This window comes from Harpia harpyja, chromosome 4 (genome assembly GCF_026419915.1).
Source record: "Harpia harpyja isolate bHarHar1 chromosome 4, bHarHar1 primary haplotype, whole genome shotgun sequence".
Classification (NCBI taxonomy): Eukaryota; Metazoa; Chordata; class Aves; order Accipitriformes; family Accipitridae; genus Harpia; species Harpia harpyja.
In genome coordinates, this window is record NC_068943.1 from 85,576,136 (window position 1) to 85,592,842 (window position 16,707).

A 16,707-nucleotide genomic window follows, 5' to 3' on the forward strand; every position below is an offset into this window, starting at 1 on the left:
GATAGCCTGGTATCAGTGACTCATGATAGTGAAAGCAAAGGATTATTTTATTTGGCAGCTGTTTATGTACAGTAAATAACACACTGGACAGGTGAGATTTCAAAAGGAAGAGTTTTTTGTGTTTATGTTGTCAAGAGGAAAATGTAGACTCCTTGGACTGAAGATCTGGGTGTGGTATAGGAGACTTAACACTGTATGGGGAAGGGTACGTGCAGTTATTGGTAGAAAAAGGTTTAATAGAGATGGTGGTCTTTTTATTTCTGAACTGAAAGGCAAAATATATTCTTATTGATAAAATATCTTTGCTTGCTATGGTCCCTGGTGATATAAACATTCACAGAGAGGTCCCTGGTGATATAAACATTCACAGAGAGTGAAAAATAATAAATAGGCTTCTTCAATTTATTTGTTCACTTTAATTTATTACGAAATGCAAATTGACACTTCTTATTTATTTGAAAATCAGCTTTTACTGAAATGAAGCTGCATTACATTTGAATGGTAGTTCAAGTTCAGAAAAGGTGCATTGAGTCAACATTTTAATGCATTTTTAAAAACAAATCTACTCTAAATGTGCTACTACATAAGAGAAAAAATAGATTGCTAAACTCTGGATTGCAATGAAACTAACATATTTGATAGAGAGTGTATCATCTGTATCTGGTAAACTTTTTTGTAAAGTTTTGATGAGGTGTCCATCAAAGTCTCAGAAATAGCAGCTCTCTTCTAAAAACTTTTCATTTATTAATATGTTGAAAGTGTGAGAAAACTTAGGGCACCAGCTGTTGAAGTGAACTGTCTGAAAAAATGAAGCAAAAATTCTCATAGTGCTTTCAGAAAAGTCCATTACTATCCAGACCTTGTTAAGCACATGAGCAAATTTTGTCCCATTTTGTCTTCATCTAATGACTTTCACCTGCTTAGTGCTTTGAAACTTCAACAGTAAACATTGTTTCAGTATTTTTCTAAATGTAATTTAGACTATTTTAAAAGCTATAGTAAATTCATGCTATAAGTAATTCGACTTTCTAATTTTTACTGAGCAAGATTTTAATGTAATTTTAAGACTCTGATGTAAGTAAAAATAATACTTAGTTTTTATCTGTCTTGGAAACAATTATACATTTATAACAGGCTGATTTGTGTTTTATTCATCAAGGTATTTAGTCACTATATAAGTAAACCCCAAATCTTGTACTTTGTAACTTACTGATTTCTATCAACACTCACAGACACACACACACACAAAAAAAAAAGATTGTTTGAGATTTGATAGTTTGGCATTTTTCAACCCCTCTGGGTTTTAGAGAGAATTAGATTGGATACTTTATAAAGTTTAATCTTTCAGTTTTGGCATCAGCTCCAAGAAGCTCAGAGGCCGTCTCCTCTGTGCTGGTGCCATTTACAGCTTCTCTTCAATCTCTTCCACCTTAGAGGAGACAACCTTGCCATCAACCACCTCTTCAACAATTGTCTTGATCTTCTTAACTTTACTTGATTCTGGTAATGAAATTGAACAGGGAATTAATTAAATGCAATGTATATTGACAGAGTAATATTACTGTAGTACTAGCAGCAATTCCACCAATGAGAAAATAGATAAAGGCATCTTTTCAATGTACAGTTACTGTGAAGTAAGCTTTTGGGGTATACAGGATATGGTTTCTCTTCCTTTGAACATCCTGTATGTTACCCATAATATTATAGCGGACATCGTATTGAATAACTCCCTATCCCTCCAGATAGTTTTGCTTCAGTTTAGCACAAACATGTAGACCTAAAACCTAGGAAAAGTCTTACACTGAAATGGATATTTTTGCTATTAAACTAGATACTTTATTTAGGAGCCTAGTCTCCCTGTGTAGTCAGTGGAGAGAAGCAGATGCTTCTGAAGTCCTCCAGAGGGTAATTCAATAATTCTCTGTCATTCTCTTGGCTCTTTGAGGAGTCTGTGATTTTACTTCGGGCATCTGAATTACATACATAAAAACAGGCTGTGTATAATCCCTATAGGTTATCTATTCATACAGTTGATTGCTTTCTTGATGTAAGATTCCACTGGTTATTTGCTCTGAAACTGTGTTGTCTTCTATCAGTCTAATTAGTTCCATAACATTTCAACAGGCAGCCATCAAAAAATAAGGAAGTTGGTGTGACATACCTTTTTCAAGCTCTGCTGTAGGTACATCCACTTGGAAATGTCTGTTCAAATTATAAATTAAAAAATATAAATATATGACACCTAACATATTGAAGAAACATCGTTGTATATTTCCTGTACATTTAATCAAGACAGGTAATGTCCTTTCATCAAGACATATAACCAGGTGTTTAAATGAGTTTTCTCTGTTAAAGTAAAACTTGCTGAGCATAAGCTATAGGTGAAATTAATCTGCAGACTCATTTCTACAATGCTATGACTTCAGCTCATGCAGATATGCCCAATCTAGTTCCAGAATAGCTGAACAGGCAGAATCTTGGGGGGAAGTACCACTCTCTGCTTGCCCTGCTTTTGTAGATGTCTGTTCTTTTCACTTCAGAATATGGGATACTGGACTAACTGAACATTTTAGTGTCAATTCACTTGGACTTCTTCAAATTTTAAATAGCTTGGCTACTAGTGACACAGGTAGAGCAGAGCATAATCCAGTGCAGGCTGCAAAACTTGCCATGGACTGCAAGAGAAGATCGATATGCTTTTGCTGAGTGCCTGCTCTAGTATGACTAGGTGCTGTGGTGTCTAAACCATGTTAAAAAAAATCTAGCCCACGTTAGTCCAGGCCTGCAGAAGCTACAGTCATTACAGTTATGGACAAGTCAATCCCACATTGAATTACTGATGCTTATGGAGCGTGAACATCTATCCAGCTACTCATCTTACAAAGAGTAACAGTATACACCTATGCTTACAAAGAGTAACAGTATACACCTACGCAGAGGCTGAGAGAGACAAACTCAACGAACTTCCACGGCAGCTTCTGAAACCCAGCACGAACTGCAGCCTCCTCTGAATCTACAGTTGAGAACTGGGCAACAGGCTTCTCCCCCCCACCCCCCCACCCAGTTGGGAAGTGGCAGATTTTACACTTTCGCCTTCCGTGAATATAGACAGTATTTGCAACGTTGTTTGCTGTCGTACGAAACTAAACCGACAAGCAAAATGCATGTATTTCCTCACCCGCTGTCCTCTCCTTCCAGCAGACGGCGGTACGTGGCAATCTCCATTTCCAAGTGAGTTTTGATATCCAGTAGTATACTGTACTCGTTATTCTGACCCTCCATGTCAGCTCGGAGTTGCCTCAGTTGAGCCTCTAAATTGACAACTGCTTCCTGTATTTGGGTTAGCTGGTATCTATAACGTGCTTCAGTTTCAGCCAGAGTATCTTCTAAAGGCTTTTTCTACAGCCAAGGAAAAGAACAGAGATGCATTATTCAAGAGGGTACCTTTTTGTGTTAAAATAACATTTTGATTGAAAAGCCTCTCAGTTTCTATATTTATCCATGTAACTGTCTACTAAACGCAGTCCTTACTTCAAGTACTCTTTATTATTTACCATGTTAAGCTGGGTCTGTAATTCTAGCTTCAGACCCTGAAGGATCTGTTTCCGGTTGGTGATCTCTCTCCTTTGGCCTTGCAGCTGTTCAGTGTCAATTGCTACTTTCTGGTTCAGTTCTTCTGTCTGAAATGCAAAAATGGAGGGGCTGTAAACTGCAACTAGACATGACTGAGGTTCTTGCTGATGTTTAAGTAATTGACCTTACCTGCTTTTCAAATCGTTCTTTGGCTTCTTGACGGTTCTTTTCTGCCATTTCTTCATATTGCCGTCTCATGTTTTCCATAATAGCTGCAAGATCAGTACTTGGAGCAGCATCCACCTCTACATTAACTGAGCTGCTCACCTGTTTGCGCAGTCTGTCAACGTCCTACAGCAATGAGGACTGTATTAGCATCAACTAAAGGGAACTTTCAATCCTGAATATTGGAAGCAAATCAAAGTCTACAGACATAGGAGTAATTCTTAAATAGCACCTCAGGGCAAGATAACTTAATCACCTTGTAAATACTGTTTAGTGCACCTCATGTTAGAACATTTTACTTATTTTGTAGCAATAAATGCTATATCATAGATAAACATTATAAAATTATGATTTCCTCAGGACCAGATCTATGGAATAAGTGTAGAAGTCATGGTTCCCATTTGTATACTTTTGTGGGGTAGCAACTCCTAAACCACAAATTATTCTTAAAGAAAACCTTTACTCCTTAGTTTCTGGAGCTGTTCAGTCTTTGATGCCTAATAGCTTGGATGTCAGTTAGTGCCACACACACAGAAACAATACAAATGCCTCAGTCCTGCACAGCACAGTTGTAAGTGGGTGGCTAGGCTGGCTGTTTTTCTAGGTTGAATCTTTCTAATACAGTGCTTAAAGAATGTATTTTCTGCAATGTGACAAGAAATTTACAGTTTTGAAGTTGATAATATGACACTAAGAGGAAAACTTGGGCATATCCCATAATTGAGATTTTGTTAAGAGTAATTTTGAATTTAGGATTTCAGTTTGTGTCTTTACTTGAAAAGGGGAAATAAACAATGGTTGTGTAACATTCTTACTTTTGTAGGTCTTTGAAACTATAAAAGTAATGCTAAGGGTGAGGTTCACTTTGAACTTAGACTCCCAGGAGATACCGAGTACACATATCTAAGTTGTAGGTATCTCTGCATGAGCCAGGGTTCCTGTTACAACCAGTAGAGGCCAGAGGGTGTCCCAGCTGACCAGCCAATAGGTGTTTGCTCTACAGTGATCAGAATCACTCTCTATGGTATGTCTGTTTTATTGACTGTCTCTCAGTTGATTGTAATAGAACCATAGGCACATTCACAAAGGCAATATATGAATAAGTACCTAAATTTTGATATGCTAATCTGGAGCTGAATCCCACCATAGGTGTAATATTCTTTCAGATTAATCATGAAGATTTCATTATTCCTAGTGAGGCTGAGTTTATGTATGGCACTTAAAAACATCTCTCCCTGAGAGTGTTTGGCTGCTCTCACCTCCTCATGGTTCTTCTTAAGAAAAGCTAGTTCTTCATTCACACTTTCAATCTGTGACTCCAAATCAGATTTCATCAAAGTCAAGTCATCATAAACTCGGAGCAGTCCATTAATGTCACTCTTGACACTTTGCCTGAGCAGGTATTCATTCTCATACCTGTAAAATAAAGCTTGTTTTGCCATCATGAAAATCCAACTGTTTGATGTAAATGTTAGAATCAGTAACTACTATAGCCTTAGTTGTAAACTTTTTCTTTTTATTAAACTTTATGTTAGAAAATGTTTACTTCTCAACTTTGATACTAATAACTAGAAGCTTTCATGAATAAGAGGAGCATGAAACAGAATTTATGAAACGATCATGGAACTTACTTCACTCTAAAATCATCAGCAGCCAGTCTGGCATTGTCAATCTGCAAGGCAAGCCTTGCATTTTCCAACTGTGCAGCACCAATCTAAAAAGGAATCATTGAAAAGGGATGAATCTTTGAACATAAAAGCACACTTGCTCCATTTCTGGAAATTAATACTGCATGTGGGCTTCATCTCGCTTAACTTTAGCTGTCTATTAGTCATCTAGGTTTAAGCTAAGTTCCCTTTGAAGTGCACAGAAGGAATTAGGGGTCTCCAAAAGACAAATTATCCTGTCATAAAATAGGTATATAAAATAGTTGGGATGAACTGCTCTCTGGAAGGGAACTGCTTCTAAAGGATGGGAAATTGAACTGGTGAAAAGTAAGAGGGGAAAGATTTAAGGAAGTTCACTGGAAACATAATTTGACAAATCTATCAGCTGATTGCTGTGGGAGTATTTTATTGTTTATAGTGGTAGTTTACTATTTCAAGTAGTGATCTATTATTTTGTCTGAGCATTTGGCATTCTTTTCTGAAAAAACACTTTGACAAATGCTAAATTATATTTGAATATGTAAATTACCATCAGTACTTTCACTAATTAAAATTACCTAAGGCAAATATAGGAGGATTAATTAATTTTGATTCAAAGATTTTTCATGTATGAGATTACTCACATCTGCAGACATATATCTAGTATTACAAATTATGTAAAATCTGTTGCTAATTTGTATCTGATCAAAATAAAGCATTAATTTTTCTTAGCTGAGACAATTGCAATTTGGAAAAGTTCATTTTCTACATTAGATTATTGTCTATCTCCCTGATAATTGCAATTCATATATTTATAGATGGCTATATGATATCTTACCTTCTTCTGGAGATCTTCAGTTGTTTTAAAGTATGAGCTATAGTCATATCTTATGACTGTGGTATTCTTCTCATACCACTCCTTGATCTGCTTTTCAATCAGGGAGTTTGCCTTTTCTAGAGAGTGCACCTTCTCCAGATACGAAGCCAAACGGTCATTTAGATTTTGCATAGTTGATTTTTCATTGCCAGGGAGCAGCACATCATTACCAGTAATATTAAGCTGGAAGTTCCCACCAAAGCCTTGTCCATAGTTGGTGCTGGTAGATATGCGGGTGCCGTAGCCACCAGCTCCCCCATAGACGCTAGGTGCCTGAATCTTTTGGATGGCTATTTTCCTGGAGGTTGAACCACTGACACTGAGTGCAGTAGGTTGGAAGGACGTTCTTCCACCCCGCTGAAGGCTTCGGTTAGAGAACGCCATTTGTGTTCTTTGTCTTCTAAAATGAAAAGGCTAAACCTACACAGATAGAGAGCAGCTGAAGTGAAAAGCAGTGCGTGCTCTGTAAACCTTTATACTGTGTTTCAAAGAGGAAGCACAATAGTTATAAACCTCACCTCTATTGACGCATAATAACTGGTGTCAGCACAAATAGCACACAGCACGTTGCCCCCACACTCCGTATTATGTAAAGGGGTTTTCATCTGTTCCTCTGTGTTTGAGAAAAACTCCCCAGGTAGTTTGGCTTGCTTTGTTATTATTTTGAATAAAAGATAAAACACAAATGAACTGTTGAATCATTTATAACAGTATACCTGCAGCCATGCTCTCTATAGTCCTTTTGAACAAACAAGTACATCCTTACCCCCATGTGCAGTGTATGACATAAAAATGAGAGTTGACTATATGTGACAAGAGACTTAGAATATTTATATCTGCAGTCAAGTATATATTTCAATATATATATTGAGTAAGCCATAGTCTGGGCCTCAGGACAGTCTAGAACAGTGTGTAAATTATTAGAAAGGAAGCCTCTGTAACTACCATGTTAATTAATTTTATATTAAGCACAAAACAATATTCATACTGTAATTGGAAAGTGAATGTTGTTGTAGTTGGCTTGCATTGAATATGCATTTGTTTAGTATTAGAAAACTGTTACAAGTTGAACTCTAGCTTTCAATGCAGTTGAAATTAAGCAGAAAGAGTATTGCTTTGTCCGTAAATAAAGTAATAGGAACAAGAATACTGGAAATCTTCATTGCCCACTTTCTTTATTTCACGTATGAGATGCTGAGGTCTATGGCGTTGAGATCAAGCTTCCAGCCTAACTAGCTTCCAGCCTACTGTGTGGCTGAAGTTAAAGCAAAACAAGTATCCCTCCTGCCTCATCAATATTCTAGACAAAGAGACTACCAGCTGATGAGTTCCATGGCTGGGCATTCCATCACAAACCTGGGTGTTACATTCATTAACAGGAAATCAGCTGCCTTTGTTCAGCGCATGAAGAAACCCAACAATCCTACTTCTAATTGTACTGAGGTTCCTAAACTGACTATAGTGTATACTTTTGGTACAGAAAATGCAGAGATAAAATGGAAAGCTAGGGAAGAAACTGCTTCCTGAGGGCATTATTAGTGCTGCAGGAAAGCAGGTAGCAGGTGTGCATTGAGATAGGACGTAGGTGTAGTTCCTTGGGGCATTGCACTGACAGTACTTTAGTGTATTATTAATGTACAGCTAGTCAGGTAGAACAATTAACACATATTGCTTGTATTAGTGAAAACAGCTGCTGTACATACTGATCTTCAACTCTGGGGCAAGGAAATTGGTGAGACACTAAGCTCTGGAGGCATTAAACTATATATTGGAAGCATTAGACTATATATTGGAAGCATCTTCAGGTTTCTGAGAACACCTAACCTGGGCTATTACGGATTCATAAGTACTGCTAAGTTTTTTAAGTTACTGTGCTACAGCTTAGTCTAAATAGTATTGGATCAAGGCAAAGAGTTAAGCTGTCATACTTGGCTATTCTGAAAACATGCATCTTCCAGACCAAAGTGATCAGTGTTCAGGGCAGGACTTTTTTGCAGGAGGATGCTGTGAATTGTCTTTGGACCTTGAACTAGTCTGTGGGTGTAACTGGTAATGGAAAACATTTATGACAGTTGAAACCAAAGTACACTAGCCATATCATTTGGACTGTCACTATAGAAACTCAAGGTGGATTGTCTTTTGTTCATTAAAAATATTCAGACTGAGTAAGAATCAATGGTGTTAGTAGGGCAGACCTTACACCTTTAAAGCTGTAAAAGGAATACAGCAAGAGATCCTCTACAGTTGCATCTCTTGGTTATATATTTTACTGCCTAGACTTCTGACAGTATTTTATGATAGTCTATTTAAGAATAAACCTTCTGCTTCGTTTTCTTAGTATTTATTAAAATTAGTTTCCATGTTACCTTGATGGTATTTTTTCTAAACATCACTTGAAGATTCCGTTTTTTCTTTTATTGAGCAAATGACAAAGGTTATTTGTTAGCTTTCATGCTTGCCTTTAAATGCAACAAGCTGTCATTGAAGGTCTAGATTGGCTTTTGTGGGTCAAATTCTTAATCTTTATATTCACAACTATCCCACCTCCCTGTGCAGAAGCAGCTACATAGTTTAAATATCAAAAGCTAATTGTGTGTGTTGTCAAATTAATGTCAGGTGTTTGAAATTTACAGAAGCTGTATACTATTTAGAAATGTAAGAATAATATAAAAATACATTTCAGATTGATAGAGAAATAAAATTCACTGATACATAAAAATTTCTAAACTTTTCTCTAACTTCACCTTGTACAATGATCGGAATTAAAGTGGACATCAGGATTAAGTCAGACATTTGCCTTGTGTTCTAGCTCTGCTATTTTAGGTCAAGCTGAACTTTCAACAATTATTTTTCTTCCAGAATCCTCTTGACTATTAAGCAAAAGTGTTCAAGGCATATGCAACTAGAAGCACAGAGCAGTAGCATCATGCAGACCTAGTATGAAAAGATACTGGGCTGAATTTTCTTAGTGTTCTTTTTCTTTTCTTCTCCAAATTGTTTACTGACAATTTCTCTGGTCTTATCATTTTATATGTGCTTCTATTTCAAAAAATAAGCTGGAGTATTTGCAAGAATATTTACTAAGATCAGCATAGGTATCAGTCATACGAGAGGTGGGTTTTGCTCCTGTTTTTTGGTTCAGTATAGTTTTTTTCATGGAATATGTCTTGAATGGTTGTACAAGTCACTGGAAACTGCAAGAGTGAACACCAAAGACTCTATCTATACCAGTAAATGAAACAAGGGCAAGGCCCATAGACTGGCTGAAGGGCAAGTGGCTCGTCATGGCTCACATCTACAAAGCTGTACAGCTCTCAGTTGGGAGTGGTCATCAGCTTCCACTACCTCTTGAACTATGCCCAGGTATTATCTGGAAGAATATGGGCTGTCTTATTTTTAATTTTTTCTTTATTTTATTGGTTGGAACAGTAAGTTATCTAAAGAGATGTTGAGCAATCTAAAAATACATTATCTGATATCTGCCATTTTGATCGATGTTAAAGAAATGCTGTTAACACTTTGCTGATGCTTTAGTTCAGCAGTGCAATTTCCAACTCCAGACTCAGTTGTGAATACTCTATAGAGGACAGTCTGTGGATTCACGTGTAACACTTCCTTTCAGTGACGTGCTTAGTCGAAATGGTTTGTGTGTAGTCATAATGAAACATTCATGACAACACTAATAAATCGTTTGATTTCATGAAGAAATCTCACCTGTGTGACAGAAGTTTAATGTATATTAGAGAGCAATGAAGATAAGTCATGCAGGGTTATGATAACATGTGCATGCCATTTAGTATTACTCACCTTTACTAACCAGTCATGGGTAACCAGTCTTCAGAGTTCAAGGGAAAAAGACACACCCAGCTTTGGTTCTGCATTTATGCTGCCCTTAGGTGGAATATATGCTTTTCTTTAGGCTGACTTAAAGATTTAAATAAAGTCTTTCAGTTCGGTCTTTAGTGATGATCCATTCTAGGAGTGAAATCCAATGCCCGTTTATTAGTCCCTGTTAACTATGTTGCTGATCTCAGTTTGGATTTTGTGTCATAAGAATTTGAATCTGAAAGATCTCTTACAATACAGCCCTGAAAGGAATTCCACTGTACAAAGTGCATTCAAGGAAGAGGATCTCCATGTTCAATATTCCAGCCATATTCCAGTATTCAATATTTCTGTGTCTGAGAAACCCCCCTCTTTCTCTTGTTAACCTACTTGTGAGAAGTTACTTCCTGATTTATGCCATACAGCTGGTTTACAACCAAAGGAACGGTTGTAAGATGAGCTTTCAGGGGAAAATCTGAGTAAATTTTTAATGTAGTTGTGAGCCAAAATCAAGTTTTAAATTAAGATTTTTCTGAATGAGTGAAAAAAAAGTACTCAGGACAATTCCTCACCCTGAAAACAAACTATCTTTGTGCCATTTGTTAATGCAAAGGCTGCACCCTTGAAGACTGCTCTCTCCAAAGAGAAAAGAAAGATGTTTTGTGTTTTGCTGAATGTGATCGGATGAGAGAAAGGTCCAGATGATGTCACTAACTCAACTGGATTCACTTAAGCCCTGAACATTTGCAGCACAAGATTTTACACTGTCTTCCTCACATACATATTTTTTCCTCATTTCCCTCTCCGTTTATCTTTTGTCCCATGAAAATATCTTAATCATCAAATCACTACACCTTATTTTTTTCTGCTTTGAGCTTTTGACCAGAGAGGTAAATTTAAAACATTACTTTAACTTGTATGATACTTAAAGAAGTGTTCCAGATCATGTAATAGTGCATAAGACAATGTGTTGGTTACATCCTTCCCTAACAACAGGTTGAAAATGAAAGTCAGGAGCTGCCTTTCCTGTCTTAGCTGCTCTCCTTGAATCAAATCAGATTTCAGTGCCAGCAATAACAGCTCCAGGCCATACAAATGAACCTTCTATTTTTTCTCCCCTAAAAGTTAATATCAACTCTAATATAATCTAAAAGACTACCAGGTGGATCTTTTTCCCTTGTAAAAATTATGTGCAACTGAGGTGTCAGCGGAATGAGAAAACCAGTAAGCTGGAGAATATTTCAGCTTACTGGTTTTCTCAGTTCCATAATGCTGGAATAGTTCAGTATCCATGAGAAAATATTATCTATTCATATGATTCAGCAAGCAAATACGATTTTCATGGCCCTGTGCAAATATATGCACACACTGATAGTATGCCATAAAAGATACATAAAAACACACTGTATTGCATGTACTCACATTTGTGTAGATTTTTTTCGCTAGCTTTTAAAAAAAATAATCCTTGTGGTTTCAGGGACCTGACTTGTATCATGCTTGGAACCCCCAAACCAGGAGAAAAACTTAAATTTTTGTCAAGGGTATAATTGCACTCATAACTCTCAGGAGTTGCCTGGGCAGTTCCATGACTGCAGCTTTTTCTTTGGAGACCACTCTGGTCCAGTACATTGTAGTGACCACATGGCATCCACTCTCCCAGTATTTGTATAACCAGAAGCAAATTATGGGTTGCTTGCTTTGTAAAGAGAAGCAACCTGAGATACTAACCCAGCCTCAGGATCTGTCAGGCAATCAGGTATCAAAAAAAAAAAAAAGCAAGAATGAGAACAGGACGAAAATATATCTCAGTACTCCCTTAAGAAAGTTGTGCATTTTTAGGAATGTCCATTACATGAATACTTCAACAGAAATTTCCAGTTAAAAATTGTTCACTAGCCTTAAGAGTCTCACAGAAGGCACAGATATCAAAAGGAGTGGTTCCTGTGGTAATGCTTAGTCATAGTAGTCCCATTTGCATGCCATTTGGAGCAGAAACGTGATGTGTATATAGCTGTTTGTCACTAGAGGCCACCACATGCCTTCTTAAAAGACTTACGTGTAAAAATGTACGTATAATTTGCTGCAACGGGAGAACCCATACTGGAACCTGAACATGGTTAATGAAATTCACATATTACATAACAAAATGTCACATATTACCCACTTTTCTGGTCCTATATCCAGAAGAAAATTTTTTTGCATAACTCCTGTGGCCAAATGTTTAAAGTAATATTTATCTTCACAGCCACAAGCTGTAATTACAGGAGTTTAACGTTGTATATGGCACTGAGTTTGTAAGCAATGGCAACAAGTATTATCTATCTTTCTAAATCTTGAAAGCTGAATTTTTGAGGGCAGGAATATTCATTATCCTTTTGAATTATGCCCCTTTATGACTGATGCTTGAGTATTTTAATTTTTAGACAGCAATAAACTCTAGACATTAAAGAAGGTTTCTTTGTTTTTACTTTTTTTTTCTTCCTGCATAGCAGCAATGTTATTTCCAGTGGAACATGTCCATTCACAAAATGTCTTGGTAACTGGCTTGAAACTGTTCTGTAGTGAGATTAACTAAGAAATAGAGCCTGGGCACTGAAATGGCCTCCAAAAATTGATAATTTGTCTCACTAATAAGGAATGAAAAAGTGTTTTTTTTCCTGCACTGGTAACTTTAAAATCACAATTTCTGTCTATTTGCAGCAACATTACATATTTCCTTCTTTGAAACTGCTCTGGCAAGAGTTGCCTGCAGTGTATTTGTTTTATGCATTTTATGCTTTAATTTCTTGTAAGTATGATTCAGGGCTGTACATCTGAGGCAAAGCTGGTACTTTTTCTCTAAAAGTAGTAGAGTATTTTCTACTCTAAAGAAGTACTGTATAGTTTCTCAGCTACTTCAGCTTGTTTGTTTCTCCTTTTCCCTGCCTGCTGCAAATAATTATTCCTCTAAATTGAACTACATTTTTCTCAAAATATATTCCTCATTTTTGTTGCTTTCTATAGAGCCTAATAACAGCCTATCAAATTAACTCCTTTTGACTGTCCTTAGGATGTTGGAAAGCAGAAAAATTTACCCCTGAAGTCTACATAGTTATTGGAAGTGTCTTTACCACAGCTGATGTTATGGTTTTATGCCTTTAAGCTTCTGATGCATATTCAGACTTTCAAAAGGCAAATTAGTATGTCCAGAAGAAGCAGCCATGCACCTGTTTCACCATTAGGTCATGGCTGGTACTTTGTCAGCTATGAGCTTCTATCATAAGGGCAGTCCAAACTGATGCTTATGTTTAATGTGATACTTTTGCAAACAGTTCTTTTATGGCAACCCCTAGATGTGTGGCTCAGGTAGGTCATTTCAATATAGTCATACAATTAAAAATACTTCAAAAATACAACTTGAAAAGAAATGAAAAATTTTACTGAGGAAGGAATTATGAAGTAAAAAATTACTTGTGATTTCACAAAGCCAAATGTACAAGTAGAGTCAATAATTAAGATGCTTTTGCTGTATAATTCAGGACAGGGGGAGGATGGCAGGGTGCAGGCCTCTCGAGCATTATTCTTTCCTTGCTTCCCAGTTTATAGATCCTTCCTTTTCTAAATGATTCATACACAGAAACAAGCATCTCCCAGCAAAATCTTAGAAACCTTTATAGGTCAGGGTGTGGACATTGTGAAATGTTTTACCGGCTCTTCTACCTATTCTCTCTGCTTCAGTAATAGCATGCAAACAGTGTTTTTAGCAGTGTTATAAATGCTAGATTTTCTTTTCTTCTCTTTCTGAAATTACTTCATTAATTTTGCATCTGTATTAACAAGGTAGGCAGAAAGCAAAATTTTGCATTCTACAGGAATGTTTTGTTCATAAATAAGAAAGAAACCTGCCAATGTGTGCCCAAATCACCCGAAAGAATGTGTGATTAATAGCACAAACCATTACTGCATTACCTCATTGCAAACTTCTTCCAGAGGATCAACAATTCACTTACCAAAGCTGCGTATTGTAATACACCTTAATAAGTTTTAACATTTCTACAAGTGAAATGAGCTATGACTCATACACATTCTGGAGTGCATTCAAGTCTGTTATAAATCACGTTGGAGGATTATTTAGTGCAGGACTTCCTTAAATGGCAGGTGAAACTGCAAGAAGTGATTTGTGAATGCTGATGGTTTCAACCTCCTTTTATAGACTCTGTGAGTTCCTGTGTCTTGTTAGTTTGCAAAAGTATTGTTACATCATTCACTTAGACTTAGAAATTACATACTGTCCTACTGATATTTTTTTACTATCCTATTCCATTTACGGGAAATAGAATATAATCACTTTGAATGTGTTATTTTTTATGATACTTCGAATTTTTAAAATTGCAGTTTCTTTGGGCCTGGGTCAGTCACTTCCTTGATGTTGAAACAGCACTTCTGTGTATATTTAATACTGAAGTGGAATAAATACCATCTAGACAGTTCAATCAGTTTTACTAAAATAACTTTTCAAGCAATACAGTGTCACACTCCTGAACATTTCCTTTCCTTCAAGACACTGATCTGAGACTAAGAGAAAGAAGCACGTCTCTTTTTAAAGTTTCCCAAATACTACAAAATCACCAAAGACACCCAGGCATAGTGTTCTGTACAGGACTAATTGTAGTAGGGCTATTGGCACACATAAATTGAAGAACATCATCAAAGTATGTGCAAGGTCTTGACCGGCAGTACACACTTGAAATGAATCAATCGAATTATCTCTTCAGTGTGATCAGATACAGAAAGGATTGCTGTAACTAGGGAATGGCTCTTTGCGGAAATTCTATTATCTAATAGCTGGGGTAAGTAGAAGCTGTGAAACGATGAACTCTAATTTAGTCGCTATCAGTGACTCTCTGCAGCCTTGAGCAAGTTGTGTCATCCCTTTTTTCCAATTTCTCTAGCAATAAAATGGGAATGATAATACTACCCCCATTCATTATCTCCCTAACTTCATCTCTCAGTGTGTTGTGAGAATATAATGTTAACAGTGCATGCAAGTGGTAAATATTAGTATCATTATTTATTATTTAAAGTGCAGACCTACCCTAAATACATTTAGAAATGCATAGCTTATCCACCAGAACACAAATTCAGAAATAATGAATAAACACTAGTTATAGGGCAACATATGGCCAGTGACACAGTATCAAGATGTTCAACAAAGAGGAAATCTGCAATTATACATAGTATTCTAAAGCCATGAAAAATTCTCCAGAAATAAGCAATTTTTTGCCATAGAATACTTGCTTTCATTTAGAGAACAGAATGTAGTGTAACTAATATTTATACATTTTAAACTGAAAGAGGGTGGATTTAGATTAGATATGAGGAAGAAATTCTTTACTGTGAGAGTGGTGAGGCACTGAAACAGGTTGCCCAGAGAGGTTGTGGCTGCCCCGTCCCTGGCAGTGTTCAAGGCCAGGTTGGATGGGGCTTTGAGCAACCTGGTCTAGTGGAAGGTGTCCCTGCCCATGGCAGGGGGGTGGGAACTAGATGGTCTTTAAGGTCGCTTCCAACCCAAACCATTCTATGATTCTATGCTTAAGGACTAATTGGTTTACTTCACTTACTAAAAGACAGCAACTCGAATGGATGTGTTAGAGCCATCGATGTGTGATGATGTTAGTAAATGGAGTGAACTATGAGGTCAGTGTTGTGAGCTGTGCTTGTCTGACTGTTACAGAATGCAATGACACAGTTGTTAACAGAAGGTTAAAATCATCAGAGTGGTGGAGAGGAATGGGAATTCTGCTACGTCTTAGTCTCATTTGGACCACAGCCACGCATAACACAGGAATGCAGGCAGTGCATCTCTCACCTGTGCATGGGAGGACACTAGGACACGAGTAAAGCCAAGGCATTGCTCAAGAATGTGAAATAAGGACAGACGTGTTCTCTAAAGTACTTCAGTTATTCATTTTTCCTTCTTCTTTCCTTGTAGTTTAGCACAATCAAAACCTAGCACAAAGCATAGATACTTAGAAGTTTTTATAATTATTTGTATCACAGCAATGTGGTTCTGCTCTGTAAATTTGAGAAATGAATATAGCTTTAAATAACACAGAAAATTGTTCAAGAAAACCTAGGCACATTTTGTCCAGATGCTACAAACACCAGGTCTGGCTTGCTGGATCTGGTAAGCCATGAGGAAGGACATTGTTAATTATCCAAGAGTTACTAATCCTGTATTACAAGTTTTACCCAATTTAAAGAAACCATTAGGTAATCCGTTCAATGCATTTGGGATCTCTTTGTGCAACAAGGGTGGAGAGTTGGGGGGCGGGGGGGCAAAGGGGAATCATGAACTGGTCCTAACATGCCAGTAAGAAAACACTGTATTATAGAGGTGGACTTCGTTTATTTTAAATCTGCATTTTCTTTGAAAATTTCACTTTCTTTTATGAGCCTTGTTTCAAAGCAAAGCACATAACAGGAATCCTTTATGAAAGTCCCTTATGAGTAGGTATGAAAGAGTACCATGACAATTTCACACATGAATATGAGACTGCCCTGAACACACTGTTTTATATG

At 36.9% G+C, this 16,707-nt stretch overlaps 1 protein-coding gene and 1 long non-coding RNA gene across 2 annotated transcripts in view; one reads left to right on the plus strand and one right to left on the minus strand.

Annotated features, from left to right (window-relative positions):
* The window catches only part of LOC128140967 (uncharacterized), a 67,492-nt gene that overhangs the window by 20,795 nt on the left and 29,990 nt on the right, over positions 1-16,707 (plus strand). The window lies entirely within an intron of this gene.
* On the minus strand, positions 1,184-6,705 carry LOC128140965 (keratin, type I cytoskeletal 20-like). The gene is made up of 8 exons (XM_052785455.1): positions 6,283-6,705; positions 5,430-5,512; positions 5,058-5,214; positions 3,763-3,924; positions 3,555-3,680; positions 3,179-3,399; positions 2,162-2,202; positions 1,184-1,500 (listed from the first exon to the last, which is right to left on the minus strand). The coding sequence occupies exons 1-8, from the start codon at positions 6,703-6,705 to the stop codon at positions 1,403-1,405; spliced, it is 1,311 nt and encodes a 436-aa protein (XP_052641415.1). The 3' UTR covers positions 1,184-1,402.